This window comes from Ammospiza caudacuta, chromosome 6 (genome assembly GCF_027887145.1).
Source record: "Ammospiza caudacuta isolate bAmmCau1 chromosome 6, bAmmCau1.pri, whole genome shotgun sequence".
NCBI classification, from domain to species: domain Eukaryota; kingdom Metazoa; phylum Chordata; class Aves; order Passeriformes; family Passerellidae; genus Ammospiza; species Ammospiza caudacuta.
The window spans coordinates 16,582,637-16,608,846 of record NC_080598.1 but is presented as its reverse complement, the minus strand read 5'-3'; the positions used below and the strand labels follow the sequence as shown (position 1 = coordinate 16,608,846).

Genomic DNA, 26,210 nt, shown 5'->3' with positions numbered 1-26,210 from the left:
GCAAAAAATGGCATCATCAACGACTTAGCACAGAGGAGACAAAAGGGGAAAGTGCCGATCCAACAATGTGCTATTTTTACGAATGGGAAGAGACAGAGTCAGAGTGTTTCTTGGGCATCTGCTCCCGTCTTGGTTTTCAGAAAGACCTGAGGAACATCTCAGCAATTAAAATTTCTGGGCATGTAGCCGATTTTATGAAGTACACCGATCAACCCCTCCTCCCAATTTCTCCCACTCTCAGTAAAGTCAAACACATCATCTTCATAATAATAAAACTCTCAGGAATAGAAATTGTCAAAAATTAAGGAGTTAACTGGATTTTTTTTTTTTGCATTCTTTTTATGTATTTAATAGTTCTGTGACCAGTGATACTTTCACATTCTCTTCCTTTTCAATGCTTATTTGTGCTTTTCAGTTGACCTGTGCTGAAAATGGACAGCTATGTATATAATAATTCTGTGTGAAACCAACACTTATGTAGGAATAGTATTTCATATGTTCCAGAGGGAAGACCCGTGGGAGGGAATGGTGGCCTTTCAGTATGAGCTTTTTTCAATCTGTTTAAATCTCTTAATTTGAAATACAAACTTACAGGCTAAATGTAACCTATAGTGAAAGTTATGCTGATTTATATAGACTGAAGACCTACTCCTGAATTCAGAGTAGGAAGAATAGCAGATAGCCAGAACTTGAAATGGTAATTCCCCACACTTGCAGAAGTGCTTTTATTTGAGAGTTTAAACAAAATCTATAGAGCTGACTGGATCAAAATCTACAGGAATGCATTGTAGGATTTGGTTATGATATGTTTCAAATTATCTTTGTGACACAATGGAGTGAAATGTTGCTGTGGGTATGTTTGCACCTTCACTCAAACCACAGCACTCTGATCTCTGCTGCGTCTTGTGAGACTATGTTGGAGTCTTGTACCTTTGCAGCTCCATGTAAATGCTTTATGTGGGGTATATTTTTTATGATTTTGGCTCCATTTCATTAAATGTAATTTAGGAACTACTGCAAATTTTTTGCAAGTTGTATTGCATTGAATTTCTTCCTGTACGATTGCTTCTATCAGACAAAATGTGTGGTTTTCCTTTGCTGTGCTCCTGTAAACCCAATGTATAGGAACACCAGCAGCAAAGCCAGCACCATTTTATCAGAGCTGAATGCCTGTTCTGGGCACATGGGGATCAACTCCAATCTGACCAAGTTTAATGCATAACCTAAAACACACAGCCAGGCTTACCTCAGCTAAAATGAAAGAAATAGCTGCGTAAAGCTAGTTTCTTTCACGCCCCAGTGCTATAGCAGTAATTGCACAAAGACTTTTTTATTATAAGTTGATTTTCCTGAGGAATGGATTCAAAAAGTACTGTAAAGTGTTTATTTTTTGCTTGACCTTTATTAACCTCCATCTTAGGGCTTTCCCAAGAGAAGAGTTGTTGGTAAATTAACCCTCATAGAGACACACAGTAGCATTTCTGCACTGCATCAATGGTTGTGAAAGCAATGGGGATATGACAAGAAAATTTGGCACTATTTAAACAATGTCATAGGTCAACATATGGGATTTGACCAAAAAAGTTTTTTAGGAATTAAATGCAAAAAATTGCTTGAAGTGTACTTTAAGTTTTTAATAGTATTTAATTCCACCAATTTGTGGTGCAATGAGGGAGGTTTTTTTTCTGCCTAAACCCCCATTTTTTTCCTGCATTTACTAGCTTTGATATGTAAAGCATTATAGGTTTGCTTAACTGCTAACCAGAAAATATATAGTCAAACCCTTGGGTATGTCTGAGGTTAAGAAATGATGGATAAAAATTCTTTGAGATCCTAGCCACTGTCTCTGAAACACAGGTACTGTAAATTAAGGAACTGGGAAATTACCTTATGGATTTAACAGGCATCAGCTTATCACATAATTCTCTATATGTTGAATAAAAATGCTAGTATAAGGAGAAGAATTTTTTTCTTTGTGCATGTTTGTGGTTTTTCGATACATTTATTATGGTCAAATTAAATTTGATATAGTAGGTTTTGTTCTGAAATGGTCTCTGAATGCAGCTCCATAATTACCAAGCTACATGATAGCACATAAAGCTGTAAAACTACTTAGACAGACAAGCAGTTTATTTCTTATAGCGAGGTGTGTGTGGCAGAGCATGTTAGTTTGTTTAGGAGCCAAGATGTTGGAACCTTAAATCTTAAGAGTTGTGGTGTTGACTAGAAGACTCTTTAGTACTCTGGTGAGATTTTGAAATAACATACCTGAGCTGTTGGTGTTTATGTGAACCATGTTGTAAGATCTCAGAATTAAAATTTTCCTAAGGTTATTAAAATCTGAACATCAAAGTAGATACTGCAGTGTTAGGCTGCTTTTAAATGCTCATCACTCTGCGACCAAAGATGAGAAAACCAGTGAAAAATTAATAGAAATAGATACCACACTGCTTTTAATAAAAACTTTGGTATGTTTTGTACCTTTTTACCTTGTGCCAGGACAGGGAATACTAATTAAAAGAAACTGAAGCAAGGTAATAGAGAACCAGGAAGAAGTAGGGAAACGTGCAGTTCACCGAGACTGTTGCACCTTTGACACTGAGGGAAAACAATGTTTGTGAGGGCTTTGATGTGATAATGTGAAGTTGGCAGGGATTGCATTAAGGGGAAGGTTCTGGGGGACTGTGTGAACGCAAGAACACTATCTGTGCTGGCGAAATACCTGTCAAGACAAATTTGTGCTATTTCTGATCAGAGGCTCTCTTCTGTTTAGCAGGTTCAGGGTCACATGCCTCCGCTCATGATCCCAATTTTTCCACACGACCAGCGGACACTGGCAGCGGCTGCTGCAGCCCAGCAGGGATTCCTCTTCCCCCCAGGAATAACATACAAGCCAGGTAAGCTCACGGGGATGCGAGCCTGTTGCTCATTTTAAAACACGAATGGTAACTCCTCGTGTGATCTGTCTCATACAGATGATACACAACAGGCAGAGCTGGCTGGATATTATTGCAACTCCATTTGGAAAAATAGTCCTGGATTTATGGAGGTGGATAGACTATTGGTTATTGAACATCATGATTTTTTTAAAGTTTATTTCCACAAAGTTGTTTGCTTAAATATAATGCCCAACTTGCCTAGCAATTTGCATCTGCTCTGCCCTATACAAAAGCTACGTGTCTTTAATTAATTCTGTTATCTTCAGAATATTTGTGTTTTGTGGGAAAATTCTTGCTCTTTTTTTTTATTTCAATCCGGTTCATAAAAGGTTTCAGTAGTTCAGTTCGAGTCATCATTCAGACTCGTAGCAGGTCACATAACCTTGCAGTGAAATATGTTTTGAGATGATTTAGCAAATGTTATGATTTCTTTCTTTTTTTCCTCTGAGTTTACAGGACTCCTGGGGAATTCAATTAGGGATATAATGGTTTGAAGCTACTTTCAGAGCCTCCTTGTAAACAGGGCTTTAAATGTTTAAAGACACTTTGCCAAAGGAATTCAATGTAGGAAGATATTTAAGTAAATAAAAGTCAACCTTATTTTCATTTGTACATTCTTTGTAAGTGACCTCAGTCCAGAAGCTGCAACCTTATTTCGCTCATTAATAGTATTCTCTGTCAAGCTGCCTTTAGCATATTAACCTGATAACTAATAACTACAAAACATAAATAACTGGGATTTTTTTATTCATTAAATATGAAGCGTACAAAGTAAAGCATTGATCCTGTTGCCACCGATATTAGTGGTGCTTTTGCTGTTCCCTGACAGGAACAGGGTTAAATCCAATGTAAAGCCTCATAATAGATGATGTAAACAGCATGCTAATTAAAAGCCAGGTTGAACCTAGAATCTCTTCTAGCAAGTTTACTTAGTATTAGATGAAGTGGAGCCAAGCAGGATTTCAGCAAGTATTTCCGTTTGTCCTGCTCCCTTCTGTCTCTTTAGTCCAGAGATGTTCCTCTTTAAACACAGATTTTTTTGTCTAGCTATCTTACTTTCAGGTTTTGAAATCCCAAAGTTCTTGTCTGATTTTACAAACTGCACACCCATCTCTACCTCACTACAGTTAGGGACCAAAGACAAAGTGTTGCCAGTTGTGGAAATTACCTAAAATACCCTGATTAAATCTTATTTCTCACAGAAAAGAGAAAGAACATGCTTTCCTTGCTTTTTCTGTTTGAATATGAGAAGCTTTCTGAGTAGTGACTGTTAGTGACTAAGCTGATGGTTGTGCTGCCCCCTGAAAGGCATTATGTTCAATCGTGTTAATTTTGGCTCAGAGATTTCTAGGTACAAGTATGACTTAAGAAGAAGAGTTACCAGCATGTTTTCCTGAGCATGACTGATTTTCTGGACTTGTTCAATAGTGTTCCTCATAGTACCTATCTAACTTGATCCCATTGGCCTCCTGACAGGAGGTGATGCAGCTTTAGGCATTTCCTTACTTCCCAGAATGCACAAAGAGAGATGTATAACAAAAGTTAGAAGAATGAAATGCAGGAGGAAGCCTAGGCCTAGATATCTTGGAAAGCAGTGAAGCTGTTTGCTGGTGTTAGAGGTTTAATTCCAGATGATGCTAGTTAAAAGCCAGAAGTAACAATGATCTGATTATAACCATTGTCTTTAAAGAAGATAGAATTTATACCTTTATTCATATATTTATATCTTTAATATATATATTTAATTCTACTGCATGTGTGGCAAAGGTATCTGGGCAGGTCAGTAGCGTCTGTCAGAGACACATTTTGAAAAAAAAATGCTGTAACTACACTTGGTATTGATTAATTCCTATTTTTGGCACTCTCAGCACAGTAGTTAAGGAATTAATGAAACTGGAGATTAAGCTATACTATTTCATAGAGAGGGTTCTTCAAAGTCATTTCTGAGGAATATTTATGAACTTGACTGCTACTACCTGTACTCTTCTACTTTAGTGAGAAATGAAACTTTCCCTTGCAGAACTGTCGGGTTAGACTTGCTGGTGCCTCTGAGGGAAGAGAGGAGATGGATTAACCCTTCAGATGCTTGCCAATTTCTTTTAGGTTACATGTTTAGCTTCTATTCTATTTTACTGCATTTTGACATTGGCAAGACTGAGTTTTGACCCTGCCAGTTTTACTTGACATTCAGAAAATACAGTGAGAGGCATTTCAATAACAGCAGCAGTGGGGACTAAGTATGTTTGAAACTGACTGTGTCATTTAAGGAATGTTGAATATTGTGTGCACAGTCACTTAATCTGCTTTGCCTGTAAAACAGGCTAGATATAAGCTGGCTCCAAAGTGGGAGCACTGGAGCAGTGTTTTTGTGACAGGACAGCCAGGATGAGAAGTCCTGCCTTGGTGTGCAAGCAGGGGTACGATTATGTGTCCATGTTCACACAGAAATATCTTCCTGGGCTAAATTGGGAACCAATTTCATGGCTGTTTAGTTCAATGCCAAGGTAGCAGTTAGTGAGTGCTGCTGCAGATTTGTACACAAATGCTAGGCCTTGGAGAAATAAAATGGTATTCTTTAGCAAAATAGAGTAGTTTGTACACTCAACTGAAGGTCCTGTAGAAGAGAGGAGAGTTTATTAGGTTTTAAGACCCTTCCAGTGCATGCCTTGCTGCTCATGAACTTCTGAGATCAGCAAATTATTAGGAGCAGAAAACTTAAGGATTTCCTGATACTCAGCTGTGATGAAGCCTGACAGGAGAAACTTTCCTTCTGCCTGGCAGAATCTATAACACTGAGATGGCTGTAACCCTCCCCCCACAGTATTTTGGAGCTCTAGGAGGTGAAACAGGCCAAAGTTAGCAAGTGCTGATGACAAGTAATAATTGCATTAGAAAAAAAATCCCCAAAGTCCCATGCTTCCTTATGTATCTCAAAGTCATGTAATATAATTTTCCGGCATGGTAAGTACTAATTGAGAAATCAGAGCTGCATAGACCACCTAATTAATTTTTTATACATATTTCAGTATTTATACTGTATACCGGATTAATTAAAACTTTAGGGCGCTGTGCATCTCAAATGACTGTTGTGACTATTGACCTGCAGGCGTTTGACGAGCCTCGTAGAGTACCTGGTTGTGGGGGCTGCCACTGATTCCAGGGGGAAGCTGAGAGTGGCAGCTGTTAGGAAGCTAATACTTGCCCAGAGATGCTACACAGTTAATAGAATTATTTTGCATTCCGAGGAGAGCAAAGCAACTGCGCTGGCTTTCTGACTGTGACCACTGCACTTACTGCTTGGAACTGGTGGGCAGCATGGGTACCATTATACCTCCTCTCCCACTGCAATTTTCCCTTCATTTAGCTAAACACATGCATCCAGAAAAGTTTACTGGGCTGGAGTATCCTTGAACAAGATTATTGTGTCCCCGTCAGCGCCCTGGGTCAAGGGGACAACACAGTGAGGAGGATGAGGAGGAGGAGGATAAAGGAAGGGCAGTTCCCTCCTCAGTCTTTCAGTGACTAAAATATTACTTTAATCAAGTTTTGTGGCTGAGGGGGAACAGGGAAGCAGGAGGATGATGTAGTAAAGATATAAAGCAGTGCTAGGTAGGAGCCAGACCATAAGCAGAGCAGATCTCAGAGCTATGGTTTGCTCTTAACAGAGGGTAAGAGGGCTGATGTCCATGCCAGTTGCTTAATGACACTCCATGAGACTTCAAAATCTCTGATCACTTTTGCTTTAAAATGTCCTGCAAATATTTTGTACTGTTCCATTTCTTTGCCAGATCTGGAAAGTATCTCTCAAAACGATTATTGAAAATAAAGACATCGAGTGGAGTAAAACTCAATTTAGACAGGTTTGTTGAGTGATATGCTGCAGTGTATTTTCAAAGCTTTTTTTTTATATTTCATACAAGAATGATATAAACCCCATGATTAGACTAGCTAAGAAACAGCCCCTATCTAAACACATAGAGTATTTAACTTTATGCACAAAAATAATTTACAAGATATTTTGTTATGCTGCGATGCAACGTGAAAATGGAAACTGTTTTCCTAGGCTGGTGGCAGAAACAGAGTCAACATTTTGGCCTGGTTTCTGTTTATCATTGCACTGGGGCAAATCAGAGAAAGTAATATTATTAGGGAAAGCATGACAAACAAAACTGTCAGGCTTATTGTCATCAGGCTGGACTTCAGAACATTCCAATACTGTGAAATATTTGTCATCAAACTAATTAAACTCCTTGATTACTGTAGCTAATCCACATAACTCACATAATCTTGGATGTGTTGGATTTCTCTGATATCTGACATTGCAATTTCCATTTGGAATAGGTCTTTCAGAAGTCTTTCCTAAAGTTCTCAGGTGGTTTAGATTTTCCATATCTAAGTATTCTTTTTTTTAGGTAAGGAAATAGGCTGCTCTTCCTCCTGGCAGGTGAAAACAGGAGGCACACACCAAATCCACTGTGTACTGGTTGCCTGTGTGTCTTTTCATGGCTTCATGAGTCCTTTTTCTAATGGAAATTCCCCAGGACTGAGTTAAAGGCTGTTAAGTGTCCCCTGTTGGGTTTTACTTGGTTGGAACAAAGACTTTGTAACCTTGGGATTTGTTGTAGCAATCATATGTGCCTCAGTCCTAAATATTGGTGTAGAAGCTGGAAATGATGGCGGGCAGCTGGATATTGACAGGTAGGACTTTGCAGCGAAATGTGGAAATTTCATAATTTTGCAAACATTACCTGCAGACAGAAATTGTGGGGGAAGCTGGTTTTGCTGCAACATGAGAATGGCATTAAGGCAGACAAGGCAGGACAAACATACAACTGAAGGAGTGCCATGGGACAGGGGAGATGCTCCATGGTATTCCCTTAGTCAGTTACCTCTGTTTACATCTTCCTCAACGTTGATGGCTCTGGACAAGCAAAATTCATGCCCTGCATGGGAATACTGTGGGAGTGTCCCCCTCTCTCTTTGCAGTATCCCAACAGCACCTGAGGTACTCTTTGCTCCGTTATATCTGGAAGGATGGGGCCCTGGAATTGCTGACCACTTGCGGCTCTTCCAACTCCATTTCCTCTCAGTCCATGAATGTGAAGAGACAGACTTTAAGTTACAATCCCAAAATGGTGGGAACATCATCAAGCCAAAAGCTTTGTAACTCAGATGAGGAGAGCCAGCTTATGTCTTAGAATTGTGTTTTAGGAAAGACTGGTAATAAGGCAGCACCTTCCCCCTACTCTGGGTCTCACAAAAGCCAGACATCCTTCTTTCCTCACAGCACACAAAGCCTTGATCTGGAAGGTAAGTCTATACATACTATAAATAAAGTCTGCTAAGCTTCATCTCTTTATCCAAGACAAAAAGAAACATTTACATTATTTCTGTGCAGAATAACACAGCACAATTGCTCACTGCTTTTATTCATTTGGAAATGTTGCTCAACCTGACAAACGAAACAGAAGTCTGGCATAATTTTCCATGGCTTGTAAACACCAATTTATATATAAACAACAGCAGCCAAATGTAAATAGACAATCAGCACAGCATGGAGATTGAAAAGATCAGTTTGCAAAACATGACAGATTTTCTTCTTCCAGCATTCTTCTTACTCCTGGTTATCAAAGGCCAGCACACACCAGCGCTTAAGGCAGACCTGTTTGAACATGTGCTCCTGCCTTTTGTACAAATTTAAAAGAATGGTTCCTCACGCAAGCATTCCAAATTGAGAAACAAATTTGAAAAAAATTGCTGCAATACATTGACTGATTTCTCGCCAAGACAGCTATGGAGGAGCTTCTTGATCCATTATTGCATTGAGAAAAAGAGAGGGGGAAATATGTACCTCTGTAATTAAAAATTAAATCCAGAGCACTCCTTGCATGCTCAGTTTGCTCAAGGGAGAAAGAAGTACCTTTGCTCTGCTTTTACTCCTCAGTGTCAACATAGTACTCCAGAGCTGAAGGAGTATTAATTTTTGTTCTCAGCACAAAGATGCTGCTGACCTACCAGGACTCAGCCATAATTTAACACACTACAATTAGGGCAAAAAGGGACAGTATTGGGTTTTAATAACTGATAAATGACATAACCCTATGAATATTCTTCTTCCTGCAACAAGAGACAGCACTGTAGCCAGCAGGTGAGCAAGAGAACACTACAGGGTGTGGTGAAGATACTATTAAATTAACTGTGAAGCCAAAAACTCTGTGTGCGTGTGTGCATGTGGGTATAAAATATCTGGCTATTTCAAACCATAGGAGCATGACAGCTGTGAAAAAGGAGTGCCGCAGGGAATTCTTTTAGAGTTTGGTTTTTTTTAAAATATGTTTGACATGGAAAATGTTTTAGTACAAATAAAGCAACTGGTATTGAACTTAAAAAGTGTGTGCAGAGGGGGAGGGAGAAAGAAGAGATTGCTGTGTGGAACAGGGATGAATAATTCATGATATTTAAAGAAAGAATGCCTCCGAAATGTTCTGCAAGGCAGTCCATGCTGATAAGTCGGATGGTTATTTTCCCCCCCATTTAAAGCATCATTAATTCAACATCTTTGTGATTTTTTTTAAAAAAAACCTTGTAAGATATTTCTGAAAGAAACATTATTTAACTTAGATTAGGATCTTATTTATTCAGATAATTTGATATAAATATCAAAGAGACGAGTGGAATTATTTAACCATAAAGAGACAGCTTAAGTACTTTAAGTACTTTAAGAATATAATCTAGAAGTCTTTTTTGTTTTTTTAGAAAAAAACAATTCTAACATCATTGCACACTAAAATCAACCTCATGGAATGGGGAAAATAAGAGGAGATATTTTGAACATTACTCCATAGGACACCAGTACAATATAGTGTGAGTGAATGCATTGTAGCAGAGCTCCATATGCAATCAGAATCCAATTGTTACTGGACTGTGTACAAGCACATACTGTGCTCAATGGCCTGATGAGGTATTATGGATATGATGCAAAGAGACCTTGTGGATTAGACATGTACAATTTATTAAAAAAAGTGAAACAACCAAACATTTTAACTGAACTGGATATAATCGAACTTGATGTGGTAAAAAGAAAGAATTCTGAGGAGTCTGGTGACTGCAAAGATTTTAGCTATTGTTATTTATTTGAGGGGTGACAAAAATCTAGTTCTTGGAATGTCCTGACTATATTATACTGGATTTCTGTATTTTCCCTTATTGCTACATTCTGCTTTCAGCATGGAAGATTTTGTGTAAAATAGACTGATTATTGTAAAAATACCTAAAAACCGCACAGCCTGTTGAAATGTAGCTTGCAGATAGTATATAACACTGATTTTAAATAAGTAACTGGAGCCAAAGTGATATGCCATTAAATCACAACTTCTTATCGATCACTCTATTCATTTTTATATTACAGATTACACTGCTAAACTATTCCAGCCTTCTTTTGTTCCCCACATTAGCTAAGAGTCCAGATGGCACTGTGTGCTGCACACCTATGGAACACGCATAGATATGGTATAAGACACCATGTTACAGTTCTTAATTTGGAAATTTTAGTACCTGAATTCTCAGGTAACTGAGCACCTGTCTAATCTATTGACTTCAGTAGGCCCGCAGATCTAAGACAAAATTAAAATTGTATTTCAAGCTATATTAAAAGGTGATTTAATTTTGTTCTTTTCTATGACTACCTTAAGGGAGTTGTCCCAAGACAGAGAATCCCAAAGGAAAACAAGAAACCTCAACCTGTGTTGAGTCAAATGGGTACATGTCCACTTGACACTGAAAAGAAATCACCCTGCATTAAACAGAACTGATATTTCTTGGGTTAGAATAGATTCTTTTAATTTTTTTTAAGAAATATGTGGTGAAAACTAAAAAAAAATTTTTTGCTGTGGGAGCCACTGAGGTTTCCTGGGGTATCTCATCTGTGTGTCTGTGGTTGTAAGACCCATTTTGTGCCCAGGCTTCCACGCTTGATTTGAACATTAGCTTTGGAAATTAAAATCACGAGTATCATATTTATGTTTTGCCAGTTTGCCTACCAGCTATCTGCTAACAAAAAAAGTTCCAAGGGAGCATGGCAAGTCCGTGCCCAGCGAAGCCTTTTGTTTTTGCAGATGTTTGGGCTTAGAGGAGTGCTGTGGAGCACAGGCAATCCTGGGGCCTTGTTTGCACTTGTCTGCTGCTATTCTCTGCTCATTGTCTGAACCTGCACGCATTGTTCTCCCGACAGGTGATAACTACCCTGTGCAGTTCATTCCATCAACAATGGCAGCTGCTGCTGCTTCTGGACTCAGCCCTTTACAGCTCCAGGTATGTGCCAGAACAAAAAAATGTGGGATGGAAGCCAACATTTTAGGGGAAAACTGCTAACCAGCTGTATGCTAAATAATAGCCTGAATGTTAAATAATTTTTGAGCGCAGCCCAGGAGGATTAACACCTTATGTACTTACAGTACAGCAACGTGCAGCCAACCTTGATACTGTGAGTGAAAGACATTGTTCTGTGTGTTTTATACTGGCAGTTAATGGTATTTTTTTATTTATATGAACAGTTGATGGGAGATAAGTTCAAAGATTTTTTTAACTTTATTTTCATGTGGTTGCTCCTCTGTAGCTGCAATGCACTATCTATAATTGGAGCAGTCAGTGTATCCAAACAAAAGTGCATTATTGGGTTTTTCTTTTTTCCCTTTTTTTTTTTTTTTGACTGTGTGGTGCTGACAATACAATAAATTGCAAACTCTTTTAGCTTCTGTATTAAGGTAATCTCAACCTCTCTGTGCATTAAGCTGGTCAGAAGCCAAACATGGTTAGAGACTTAGTTGGGCCATTTATTTATTTTTGGCACATATAGAATGAAATGATGTGAAAGAAAGATTTATGTGCCATATTATTAGCTAGCTTCTTGTGGCAAGAAGTTTTTAATTTCAGAAGAAAAGACACAACAATGTCATAAATAATGAAGAAACAGTCAAAAGCTTTCGGAGTTAAAATGTGTGGAAAGAAAGTGACAGTGAACATGAGAGGAAAGGCCATTAAAGATGCATGTAACTATTTACAAGTAAACCTTTGAAACCCCTATTTGAGTTAGGTTAGACTCGGGTTCAGAAGCAAAGTAGGAATAAATTGTGCCTAGAGTAGCACAGTATTGCCATACTAATATCTAAATATCTACTTTGCTTTGGTAAAGCAAAGCTAGCTTTCTGTGGTTAATTTTTTTCTAGAGGGGTCAAAGCAGATTAAAAATCCTTTCTTCTTTGCCCTATGTTGTTATTCTTGCCAAATTAATTTAGGATAAGTGAAAATGAGACCAGAACTTGTTCATGCACCCCTGCTCACAGGTCCAGAGCTGACAAGAAAGACTCCTTGAGCTTAGGTCTGACCTAACCTCAAATCAACATTTGAAAAGGGATACCCTGACTCTGCAGGCAAAGATCTCTGAAAGATAGGTTTGGGTCATAATAATATGATGTTAAGACTGTACCTTGGACAGGATTGAAACCAAAGGGAAGTTTCTCAAAAGGAAAAATAGCAGGTATCTTTAGAAAGCCATTTGACTACTTACTGAAGCAAAATTCTCATTAGCTTTAGTTGGGAAAATACTGTAGAAATCAGCTTTGTGAATAGAGAGACTATTTTTGCTGCCTTTGAAATGCACTAAAACAAATAGTGAGCCTACACAAGACTGCAAGGCAGGAAAGGATGAAAACTCTTCAACTGTCAAAGAAATGGGATCTAAACCACAGACATTCTTGCTTCTTTTCTTTTACATGATCCATTTGTAACTTGACCCACATATTTGCGCATCAGACTTGATCTGAACCTACAGCAATAATGCATTTTCATTAATTTGCAGAAATGATAGACTGAGTTGTTAAACATGACGAGAACAATTAGAGAGAAAACAACCAGCGAAAATGTGTGCTAGTAAATTCAGGAACATTTAGGTTTGGGGGTCTGAATTTCCATTTAGGCATATTTGCTGTAAAAGAATTTTTTTGTTTGTGTGTTTCCCCCCCCTTTCTATGTTGTTTGAATTTCATCTCTATGGGATTTCAAAACCTTTAATGTTTCATGGTTATAAGAGCTTAAATAACAGAACACTTAACCTTTGGCTGGTACCTGCTCATCAGATTGTTAAAGTGCCTGAACTAAGTTTTATTTACTCCTACTATTAATTTTCTCTTTGTGTCAATTCTCTGTGTTCTCTAAATGAGCACTTATTTGGGTGTGTTTGTTGGAGAGAAATTGTTGTTATACCTGATGCGTCATGAAGACTGTTAGGGGTGTAGCATTTCAGCTCCTTTTTCCATCTTTGCTTCCCTTCCCCCTTCTTTCTCTGTTCTGCTGCCTTTCTTCCATGCACCCCACCCACTTATTTATTTACGTGAATGCTGTGACCATGGTATCTGAGTATTTCCCAAGTGCTTAAAAATACTGATCACAAAACTAATCTCTGCCCCTTTCAGGCAGTAGGAGAAATAGCTAATTTATTTGCAGGTTTGGTTTTTTTTCTACATGTGAGTGTGTGTGTAATATCCATGTTTGGAGAACCTGGGGAGGCAAAGCTATGTCAAGTAAAAGAGTTTTGCAGTAGCTCTAACATTTCAACTTTACCAGGGCAGTATTATTAATTCCAAAATTATTTTCTGTAATCTGTTTCCAGCTAAGAAAATTCTGCCAGCTTCCATTTTGTAATCTCCCCTTTTTTTCTACTTATGTTTTCTTTTATTTGGATGATCATGCTCCAGGTATGAGTGTAGCAGCAAATTTTTGTTCTCATCTTCCTGTGTGTTAGGGCAGCTTCTATGCAAACTCTGAATCTAATAGAACAGAGAACCATTTTTTACCAGGTACATCATGTAACAATAGCAATTATTTCACAGAGGATGATTCTCCAGTGGGCAATTGCTAATTAATGATTTGCCTGACTTATTCAAGCTATTGTTATTAAAATGTACTTTCTCTGAATTCTATATTCATATTCACCAGTGGATTATGTATCTCTGTGAGTACAAAAAACTTTACTGAAATCATATACAGCAGTTTCTCAAGTAACTGGTTGAGTTTCATGGATAGTGCATTAAAAAAAAAAAGAAAAAAAAAGTTCTCCTTCAGCAACAGACCAGTTTGACCCATCTTCTCTTTAGATTTTTGATCACATTGATTAGCTCATGGTAAATACCATTAATATTCACTTGTGGCTTTCAGTATCCTGAAGTGAAATAGTGACTACCACACTTTTATGCCAGTCCATGTTCCTGAATTGGTGGCTTGCTCTGCTTTGGATTGATAGCAGATAGTTTCTTTTGATCTGTGTACTGATCTCATGAAGGTGTCATTGACAATGCTGTTAGTAAAAAGACTTAAAACTCTGTCCTCCATACTTTCCATTGACATCTCAGCCCCATCTGACCGGTTTCCTCAACAAATCAGCCAAAAATTTAAATAATAAGCATGACAGGACCCAGCCTTGTTAGTACTTTTGGCATGAGACAGGATCTAGATGATGAGGGAGCACTTCTCTAGGTATAGTCTGATCAGGAAAAACTGATCTGTTCACCCCTCCAGCCTCAGACAATTGTGAGTGAATAGTTTGCAGATTTATTACCAAACACACCTGTGCCATGTGAAACAGTTCTGATACCTGTGTGTAAGAAAAGCTTCTTGCTTTAATTAACCAGAATGAACTATTAAACCTGTCAATAACTTTCCTTTTGTTCCTCTTCACATACACCTTCTCTAGAGTTTTCCCCCTTTCCCATTTCCCCGAACTTTTTCCCAAGCTGTCAAATGCTTGCACTGATATTAACAGATCCTAGAGATGTGTGGCCAGCAGTCTTGCTCAGTGAGTGGACTTGATCATGAAATGCTTTTTCCAGCTCTCATGCTGCTGGTAGCAGGAACCTGGTTACTGGGAAGTCACAGTGGTGGCAGAGGTGGCACCTGTATGTCCTTACTTTCAAACAAGGGGTGCTACTATATGCTATGGTTTAAAAATCTCCCCTACCTTCATTCTTACATATTTCTACAAAGCTGTCTAGGAGATAAATCAGGAAGTGTCGCAACTCTCTCAGCCACGACTGATAAACTGTTGATAGAAATGGAAGCATTACAATGATGCTAGCTGGAGCTATTCCTAAACAAAGTGAGCTCTAGGAAAAAAAAAGCAAAACAAAAAAGCTTTCCCTCATAACTCTTTCCCCAAACTATTTGTGTAATTTGTCCTTCAGAATTTATCGCCTATAACACTAATGAACCTTGGCGAATCTTAACTATAGTTGCAGCTGTGTTCCTGGAACCTGAAGTTTTTATAATACAGTTAAAAAAAAAAATAGAAAATTTTAACTAAACACATATTTGCCTATCTGTTTTCTGCCCTCCCATCTTATCCCACTCCTCTATACTCTCTTCTAGTTGCAGACAAAGTAAATGACCTTTTCTTTTATACTGCTGGGTGCAGATCCAGTGTACTGCTGAAGCATTGCATAGCCTGCCTCAGGGGCACAATATTAGTAGAGGGAAGGCCAAAGAATGCTATTTTTAGTTGAACAGTTCAGCAGATGGAGGCATGAATACTCATATATCTGAAGGTTGAGGGGTTTGAACCATTAATTTTGATAATGTGTTTAACCCTGGGAACAATCAGAAACTGTAACTCCAAGGTTACAATGCTTTTGACCTTTAGAGAACAGAGGGCACTTGGTACAGTAAACAATATATTACATTTCTACTTATTCCAATTCTCTCACACGTATAAATTTCAGGGCATAGTTGACATTTGCTTTCCTCAGCTATTTTAGTGCTGGTCCTCAAAGTAAGTCAAGAAGAATGCAGGAAAGAGGCCAATGTAATGCGACAGTCATGTAAATATGGCCTTTAAATAGCTAAGTTGTTAAACGTGTCCCTTTATAAAGAAATATTATTCTCAGGAACCAGAATCAGGATGACTTATTATTTCAATGAAGAAGTTGTTTTAGTGGACAGCACTCTTGTGGAGTCTCCTCTGTTTGTTGTAACCTTAACACGATTTTTCAGCGGGGCTAGTGTGATCTGATAGTGAGAGCTCACACTGGAGGTGATTTGGTCCCACTCTGGTACCACATCATGCAAAGTGATGTACCTGCCTTATGTCTTACTAAATGATGCATGCTCCTCTTCAACAAATATAGCAGTTAAATATCACGCAGCTTAAGTATTTCTAATTAAAATATCTCCATGTGTCAGCATATTGGTAATGTATTATTTTAATCCATTTATTTTGTTTATGAAACAGTGACATATGTTTAGATTGTGAAATATATGAGCCTTAAAAATCACTTTATTGAAGAAAATTAATTTCTACAATGCTGTCTCAGTAATGTGTTCACTCACCCAGTCAGTCACTGGCAGGGCTGCCAGTCTTAATGTTGGTTAGACACAGTTTAACAGTTTTATCTGACATAACACTCTCAAATGTAGGCAGTAATAATTTTTTCAAATGCAAGAAACCATGGGTTTTTCCATTTTCTTTCTTTCTTCCTTCCTTTTCTCCCCCTTTTTTTAACACAGCGAAGAATAGGGATTGGGTAAATATGAGAGAGATTTGGTGAGACCAATAAAAATTAAAAACAGCTAGTTACCTTTTCAAAGTTAGACACTGTAATTTGTTTGTCAGCGGGTAGATGTTTGGGTCAGCACTGTGAGTGAGTGACTGTCAGCGGGAATTCCTACAAGACAAGTAATTTCCCTCAATGTATTACTGACAGATTGCTCACTTCTTCAAATCACTAGAGAAAACAAACTTAATATTGTTACAGGCAGAGTTTCTGTCTTCATTAGCCTTATAGAATGATTTTATCTAGCATTCAAAGACTACTGAGCTCTAGGTGGACATATTTTAACTGAATGTTCCTTATTATGATACAGTGAATAGTGGTCTAAATTAAGGGGATGGTGTGTGAAAATTTCAGCATATGGAAGTAGTAAATTACATATTTTGGTCCTTTTCTCATGTAGAAATTTAGGTTGTAGCAGAGAAAGGAGAGAGGTCGAAAGAAGATTTTATTGAGGCTAGGAGAGACCAAGCACGCCCTTTAATGGAAATAAAATTAAAAATATGCCAACCTTGCAATACTCAGGAAAATTTAATTAAAATCAATGAAATAGTTATACTTGTGCCTTCCCCTACCTGAATGTTTATGTCTCTGTATGTAATATCTGTGTTATCAAGTTGAATTATATCAGTGGCAGTATCAATGAAAATGATGTCATGGAGTCAATATTTTACCATATGACCTCCTTTCTTTGCAGAATTTCTTAGTACTCTGTCTTCTCCTACTCCTTCTCATCTTCTGCCCTGAATTATCTGGCAAAGTGATTTTCATCAGAAAAGGACAGCCCATCAAAATTGAGAATTTTTGCAGTAAAATATCTCTTATGATTAATTTTTTTCCCCAGGAGGATTTTCCTAGATCCCTCAGTAACATCACAGGGAAAAGGAGTCTCCCTCTTCTCTTCTAGTTGGCAAAAATGGACAGACAAACAAACAGCCATTGGCCAGAGTAATCAGCCTGGTGCAGCAGCTCTGCAGCTGCAAGAGCCTTTTCTCACCCATTTCATGCCCTGCACCTCCAATATCTGCTTTCAACAGCATTTCTTTGTTACACTACTGGAACGGTGTCATGTTATTTAATCACAAATTTATAGCAATGTTTAAGGAAGAGACTGTTCCTGTAGTCTGTAGCAGTTCTAGGCAAATCCAGGTTCATTCATTCCTGGGCTGGAGTTTCTTTCCTCCCAGTGCCGGAAGGACAGTGGCCACCAGCCTGTCACCCAGCCTGGCACCCAGCCTGGCACAGCTCTCCTCCTCTTCCCTTCTCATGCCCAACCCCTCCTCCACCTTGGGAAGGGCTCCTGTCCTGCTCCTGCTCCCCTCTCCCAAGAGGGAAGCCTTTTCAATCTGGCAGCCAGGGATGAGGCTCCTGGCAGGATTCCCTCCTTGTGCACCCTCAGATCTCACCAAGCAGGACAGCTGCCTTCCAGGCCCATATGCTGTTCCAGGGGGAATTTACCATTGAGATCCTAAGTGGCATAGACATCAACTTACTTATCAGGAAACTTGTATGTTTAAAAGGATATCATGCTTGTAGGCTGGATGGCAGGAGGTTTCCTGAATCTCTTCAGTCTATATCAAGGCAGAAGCTGGAGCCCAAGTGACTGGGAGAGGCTGAGCCCCCAGCATCAACAAGATGATCTTGCTGCCTTAACCACTGGCTGCCCCTCGCTGAAAGCCCAGGCTCTATTTTAAAATCATTGTGCTTTGCAAAGCTGCCTCCCTGGGGTATGTATTCACTCAGAAGCCAGTAAGAAGCAAATAAGTTACTGCTGCATTTACTGACAGAGCACCAGAGGCACCAGTACTACAGAGTGCCATCAGGGGATGAGCACGTTTTTTAAATCTCTTTTAAAACTGTGGCATCCCTTTGGGGAATAGGCTGGCTGTGAGGCATACTCTGAGCTGGCAGTTGGATTCCTTCAAGCTTTCTAGAAATGTATATGGTGTGTGCCTTACAGGAATTAGCTGCAAGTGAGTATGTTTCTGGAATTTTATTATACTTCTGATAACCATAGAGCAAGCTGCTTAATTTGGCTACAAATTACAAACACGAAGTATTTGTTCCTGTGATGGTGTTAACATGTTTGGTTGTTTAGGAACTAAGAAAGAACCAGATTAAAGACAAAAATATCTTTTAAGTCAGGTCTGTGCACAAAGGAAAATAATACATGCCAGTATTATCATTCTATCCTGACTAATTACTAGAGAAAAAAACCCCTTACCTTTCATCTGAACTAAAAGTTCTAATAACCAGGATGGTTTAGATTAGAGCTTCTAGGTATAAACTAACACACATGTGTGTGCTCAGAGAAAGCAGAAAAATTTTCTTAAAGATGCCTGGACCCAAAAGATATCATCATCTGCTTCATTTCTGAGGGTCCTTGATTAGAAGAGCATATGCCCTCCCACTGACCCAGTTCAAAAAGAGGGAAATTCATAGAAAATGAGATAAAACTCATCAAACTAGTGTGTAGATAATGCTGTCACCAAGTTGAAGAGGCTTTACGGATGGTGAAATAGGAATGGTGTGGCCTTCAGGGCACTGCTTGTTTAAAATATGTTTGGTCTGTGATGTTTTTAGAATCCATATGATTGAGGAACTAGAAAAGTGTCCTAACTAGAAAGCATTGGATTCATCTGTCTGTTCCTCAGACTCAGCATGAAGGCTACATATGGCTGGAGGCACACCAGAAGGTTTGCATGTCAGTCCTGAAAAAGAGACAGGAGGGAGGAGCATCTTCAGGCGTACAAGAAGATCACACATCTCACTTAAATTTCAGTATTAAGGAATTATTTGAGGCTTAAAAGACTCTGTCACAAAATCTAGTGAAGTAGACATAATAGGGCACGTATTTTGGTGTTGTTCATGAATTATAGCAAAGCATGACAACAAATGGAAAAGTATTTCAGGTGTAGGAATAGTGAGAGCGTGCTGTCAGGCCCACTGGCATTTTTGGAAGTGAAGTGAGAAATCAAAGAGGCAAAGTCCCTTCAATGCAGTTGAATCATTTGTGCTAGGCTGTAGACACAGAACAAGTCACCAGGTTTAACCAGTTTGCAGTGTTATTTAATAACACTTCTGTGAACTGTCCAGGGTAATTCATCCAGTACAGGCCCTCTCTTCTGCTGCTGTTTTCAGCACCTAGGGGAGAGTTGTTCAGGCTTCATAACCTGTTTAACCCAGTCCCAGCACTGCTGCTGAAGTATCATCACACCCACTGCAGTTCAGAAAGCACAGCAATCTTACACCAAATTCACATTTACTGGTGTAAAATACATCATCTTCCAATGAATTTATAATAGTAAGTTCCCAGTTACCTGGTTTTGAGGTGCAAATGTGATTTTTTTTTTCTTAGATGTAATTTTTATAAGCACCATTTGAATATGTTTTGCATAATTTTGTGTGTACTTCCTATAAGGAAATTATTTAATTTTCCTTGAAGGTGCATGAAAGTTCAAAATATATGGTAAAAGATCAGCGTGAGCAATCTGCTAAGCAACCTGTAAAGCACAATTATTTCTAATGCTTTAAAATACCTGTAAGCGGGGCTTGTTTTCTGCTTCACAAAGAAAACATCTCACTGTTTTCTGCATTTAAATATACATTTTAACTATGTTGACTTATCAGGTAACGCAGCAGGCTGAACAGGGACAAACCATTTTTAATGGTATGTTAATTGAATGGGATGCTAGAGATGCACCTGAGTGACTTTTTTTCCCAGATGTGCCCCAGCTGACTGATAAAGCTTCTCCTGATCAGTAGAGCCAGCATATATTTATTATATCCCTGTCTTCTGTCCATTTTTGCTAGTGAAAATTGTAGAATGGCTGCAAGCTACCACAGGAGCTGTCTCTCTTCTAAAAGTAAGAAAACATTGCAGTTTCAAATCCCAAGCAGCACTTTCAAATATTCATCTCTTAAATGTGGAGTTGCCTCATCATCTTCTCACAAGATGGGGATTCAGAGGTGGGAATTGGGAGAGGCAGTTTAAATGGGATTCTTCCTTTTGCCTGACTTGCACCCGTTTATTGCGGCGATGGTGTCTCGTTATTCTGTCATGGGAGCATGAAAGAATTTAATTGTTGAGCTTTTGCCTCTCAGTGTGCTTAGCAGTGGTGACTGCTCAGTTTCCTTGTTCTGTGTCTGCACAGTTCTGCATCGTCATGTTAAGCAATTTCTCCATCTGGATGGTCAGAGGGGGAATGATAACACCAATCTATAGCAGATTTTAGGAGATATACCTAGAGAAGTTTTACTGCCCTTTTATTTTTTTTATCCCTGTGTCCTGATTTCCTTTTTTCTTGCTTATGCCTCAGTTTTCCTGTGTGCCACCAGGGTAACCGACCTAGAATGTGTACACTAGAAGCAACAATTGCACAAGCATCTCCTATAGGATTAGGAGAATAATGATGTTTTTAGACCCCTTCAGCTAAGATTGTCTGTTTTACTGGCAGTCGTACCAGTGACATGGACGTGTGTTCACTGGGAAACTCATTCACCAACTGATTTCACACAGCTCAACAAGCAGTTACTCATAATTGCTTGTAATCCTGCTGACATGAGATTGAATGAAACTCCTGACTTTTCTCACAAAGCCCATCTATGTGTTAACATTTTTTGAAAGAAATATCAGAAATTCTGAAATGCAAAATTTGAAAAGCTTTGATAGCTATCATCCCTTCAGCAAACTTACTGTTATTAATTGCTTTTCAATCATATAATTTTTCTCCCCTTATGTTGGGAGTTCTCGTTTTTTACTCTAGCTTTAGTGCAGAAGACATTTCTATAGGTGAGTGTGTGAAACTATCTGAATTTGTGAGGTAGCTGCTTTTCATATAGACATCTCACATTTATTGTAAAAAATACTTCATATTAATAGTAAGAATAAAACCCAGAGTTTTAAGGAAGAGCTTCTGAAAGAATACTAGAAAACATTTAAAATTCTTCTTTTGAATAATCTGATTTACAGTGCACCAGAGAAGGTAGTACTAGGATATCATAAAGTGAATGAAAAAACCTGTGCTCTGATGCAACCTGGGTATATCTGGTTATATTTTCATATTTTTCTGATAGATCTGGGTATATTTTACTTTAAGTAAGTACTGCTTATTCACTTTCTTTGGATATAACAGGAGTTTAAAACAGAAGAGCCTTGGTTTGCAGGTATGTTTGGAGCCATGCTGCCTGGTCCTTGCTTGGTCTCCTAGGTGAGCTCACTAGTCTGTTACCTTTAGTGCCATCCTCAATTTTTACAAGAAAGAATTTATGCTACAAAAATGGCAATAGCAAATTCTAATAGTAGCAAATATAGAAAAAATCACATGCACATTTTACATTTTTTCTTGAAAAACATAATCTGCTGGAAACTTCAAATTACTTTTTCAGGCAAATACAGTTGTCCTTTGCTGTGACTGGCTTTCTACCAAAGGTATCTAAGCAGAGCATCTCATTATTTTGTAAAATAATAAACTGTTGAAGATTTTTTGCAAATTTTCAAGATGTGTAGTACAATATACAATCTGGGAGAACACCACAGATAAGGCTATTGTGTTCTTTCCTGTGCATGGTAAATAACAGGAGAATTGTGATCAAAAAGTAGCATATCAGTCATCTGACAGCATTAAATGAAGGAATGCAAATCTTTGTGCTTAAGGGAAAGGTTTTACTGATGTTTCTCCTATCCTCCTGCAGAGGAAATGGTGATAGATATTTGATGAAGTATTTTTTTCTTGATATTCACAATATTTTATTAGAAAAGTGGCTTTATTAATGCCCACATTTATATTTACTAGGATTACTTGATGGTTGCATTCAGATGTAGCCAGTTCAAGTGCAGTGGTATTGCAGCAGCAGTGGATCCATTTCAGGAGGAGCACAGGGAAGATGGTGACTTGTTCAGGTGCACAGAGAGTATTTAAATGGAAGGTCTGAGGGATGATTCCTTCTTCCTGGATCCAGATGCTCACACCATGCTGAGGTGGAACAAAACAGAATTCACTGCCTCCCACCCTCGATGCTCCTGGGGTGAGCTGTGTCCCCAGGCTGGCCAGGGAAAGGATGAACTGGGAGGTTGCACTGTGAGAGGGCAAGATTCCTGCTTTAACAGCCTCTCATTAGGTCCTCCTCTGGAGAAAAATACAGCAGGGAAAAAAGAGGAGCTCTCAGTTTGGGCTTTGATCTTGCTTTCACAAACAACTCAAAGAATTTGCATGGGAGCAGGCAACTATTCCATTATTGTCACGAGTGAAAATACAAGAGAATAGATACACAAAGTGGGAGAGATGAGAACAGTTAGCACTCCTTTATTCCTTGTCACAACTTAATCTAGATCAACTAAAATGTTTGGTGTTTTTGTCGTGCCTCAAGATAAAGTGTCAATGTTTACATACTCCTTTCTTTTAGACAAAAGATGCTTATTGTTTTTGAGCCCCTCAGTTACTATCTATAGGAAATTATAAATATGTAAGAGATGCCTAAGTTTGTCTCATTTTTTAAGTTGTGTTTTTGGCTGTTATTTTTTTTTTCTTTTTTATAAAGAGCAGTTGCTATAAGCACAACAAGTACTTTGTATTATATGCTTCTATGCTTTTCCTTATTTTCGTCCACCACAAAGAACTGAACCAGAGTGAAGTTAGTAAGACAAGAAGCTAAAGCTAATGAGTTCTGGGCTGTTGCCCCACTAGGGGGAAAAAATTAAGCGTATTCTGCTTAATTATTTTTTTTTTTTTAATTATCACATTGTCCTTCCTGATATCTGCTTGATGTAGAATTTTTAGGGATATGTACAGTGAGCTGTGCAACTGCAGCGTTTCCCTCCCGGCCTCCCTCGCTCCCCTGCTTTGCGCGGCCGCCTCGGTGTATGCGGCAGGTTGGGCGCCAGCAGACGAAACAGATGTTTGGGCCATACTGGAGTGGAGCAGCATGCTGCATCAGGACCTGGATATTCCTCCTGACATCTGGATGCTGCTGGGCTGGGAAGCCTGCCTTGGGCTGGGAGGCTGGAGAAGCCTTGTGGCAGTAAACATAGGGTCCTCGCTGCGCTCGAAGCGATTAGTGCACTGGAGCAGCAATAATGCTGAATTATCGCTTGGTTGCGTTCTTCTAAGGAATCTTGGGACAAAGGGATAGTCAAGGAGGAGTATTTATGGTAAAGTCATGTTCAGAAAGACAAGACTAATTGCCATGCGTTAAAAAGCTTGCTTTCACCTGATAGTAAAATTATTATGAATACTTTAGGAAACTTTTTATACGAAGCAGCAAACAAATGGTCTGCGCAAAAGCCGCCTTTTTTAATTTAAAATCACTAAGATGAAAAAACGACAATTTCAGCTACTTTCCAATTTCATGCTCTAGTCAAATTGTAGGGAGCAGACAACAAAATGTGACTGAATACAGGAAATTGTAGGTAAACTAATGTGCATGCCTACTAGAGACAAAAATGTGAACTTCTAATAGCGGCAGGGAAGGATATTAGGTATGGAAGCTGTCTGACTTATGCATTGGCTCTTTATAGTTTCACTTTATCAAGTCGAAAATTCTGCTGTATGTGCTGCTACAGCCTAAATTGTCTGCTGCTGCACTTTCCTTTATGATGTGTGTTATTTAAACACAACAGACATAGTCTATTGCATGGAAATAGGTGGTTAATGTGTAGTGATTACTGGCTGTTGGATAAAATAGCATTTAGCATGGCTTTCCTCCTCCCTGATCCCAGTAAATATTTTATTGTTAAGACCAATGTGTTAAAACAAGGGCCCTCCCAAACAAAATACAGCTTTTTGGAGAGCGTGAGGTAATATTTGAAGATCAGTTTGTTGCTCTCATTTAACCTGCAGTATTCTGAAGGGGTTATATTTAATTAACACTGGCTAAAGGCCTGACCTAAGAGGTAACCAAAAAGTGATTGAACTGCATTTTCAGATCTAGGCTGTAATCTGTTGGGAAAGGAATAATAATAATAATAATAATAATAAAAAAAAAATTAGAAAGCACCATTTACTGAAATTCTTTCTAACTAAGCTGTATTTCAATGGGCCATTTAATGCTCAGATGGACAGAGGTATTACTTCAGTCATTGAATTGTATCAAACCCCTTCTCAGAGGCCCAGTTTAAAGACTCTACAGGAAAAGTGGCTTAGCATCATATTCTCAGAAGACCAACACTCAGTCTGTTTGGAAAGGGGAAAAAAAATAAAAAGAGTGAAATGAGGTGTGACATGGCTGCCAAGTCAGTGAGGATTTTTGCCTCTCCTTCCAGTCAGGGGCTTAGCAAGGGAATTGTTCTTCAGAAAGTAAGAGCTCCATATTGACACAGAAGGCCTTCAATTCTGTATATATGTTTTTAAATTTTGTTTTGTTTTGTTTGTTTGCGTACTTTAGTAGCTGTTACTCTTTTCCCCCTGTCAGCTTTTGGCCAGCCTTTTGTTCTTTTCTGACATGGCAAAAACTTAGTTATGTCTCTAGGGGACTGAGGATCAGTACATGTACTTTACAGGGTTAGATTTTTGAACCAGTGGCACTGGGAAAAATTGAAAGTCTGATTTAAATATCACACTCACTGGCACTGTGAGATGAGTATCATTTCTTTGAATAGATACATTGTTACATGTATTCTATGATTATATAAAATATCTAAAGTACTATCTGAACTTTTGTTGTGTAAAAATTTCAGCATATGTTTCTGAAATTTTTTTTTTTCAGAAAGTGAGCTTTTCTTTCACTATTTTCATGCTTTCTCATGAAAAATTCCCAGCAGCTTCATATGTTGATGGGGTGGCATTTTATCTTGAAAACTTGTCAAGGTGCTGTAAAACTAATAAACCATCAGCTTTACTTCCTAAGGGGAAACAAACACAATATTGCAGAGACAACTACCAGGTCCCAAATTATGTACATTGTCTTAGCCCCTTGCACTGATTGATAATTCATTTGAGCTCCAAGCATTCTTTCTTTGCTCTGTCCACAGCTTTACAGTAAATAGGCTGTGAACTGGCAGTTGCTGAGAGATTGTATTTAAGTGTCATAATTCAATGAAATCAAAGCCGTTTGATTTCTGAGGGGCACGATCTGATCTCGGGGGTGATGCCTACATGAGAGATCCTGCATTCAGGCAGCAAAGTAGAGAGAGCTGTTCTAAAGGCCATTCATTGTCTCAAAGCAGGAGGAGGTCAGAAGAACAAGAAATACAGTTTGCAAACGAAACAGAAGTGATCTTAAGAGCGCCTTAATGCACATATGCCTGAAGGCAAGTTAGTTCTTTATTGCACTGGTGCATGTATTTTAAGTGTGTAGCATTTCTCAAATTTACATGACTGTAACTGAGAGAGACTTTGAGGTTTGGATGTCTGTGCTGTCAGGCCATGGTGAGAAAAAGGTGGGGATAGGAAAAAGTGAGTGAGGCTCTAAACATGGATCTTGCTGCAGGTGTCTTCTCATTCCACATTCTTTCCTTGTGCTTTTGGGTGGTTTTTTTTTTTTTGGTTTGAATGTTTTGGTTTTTTTCTTTTTTTAATGAGGATTTTTGTTGTTGTTTCTCAGTTTGTTTTGGGGTTTTGGTTAGTTAGTTTGTTTTCCTCCCATAACATCAGCATGCAGACGAAAAGTATTATCTGTAATCCTTTTATTTTAGAAAAGGCAATGTTAATAACTTTTAACAAACACCTAGTAAAATGTT

At 38.5% G+C, this 26,210-nt stretch overlaps 1 protein-coding gene across 6 annotated transcripts in view; it reads left to right on the top strand.

The window, feature by feature from the left end:
- SOX6 (SRY-box transcription factor 6) overlaps positions 1–26,210 on the top strand; it is a 257,801-nt gene that overhangs the window by 160,100 nt on the left and 71,491 nt on the right. For 4 of the 6 annotated variants that reach the window (XM_058806756.1, XM_058806754.1, XM_058806758.1 and 1 more), the window contains exons 7-8: positions 2,774–2,897; positions 11,170–11,249. In XM_058806756.1, coding sequence (XP_058662739.1) covers positions 2,774–2,897; positions 11,170–11,249 — 204 coding nt within the window. The remainder of the gene's footprint in view (positions 1–2,773; positions 2,898–11,169; positions 11,250–26,210) is intronic. The other 2 variants (XM_058806757.1, XM_058806755.1) reach the window with 1 other exon arrangement.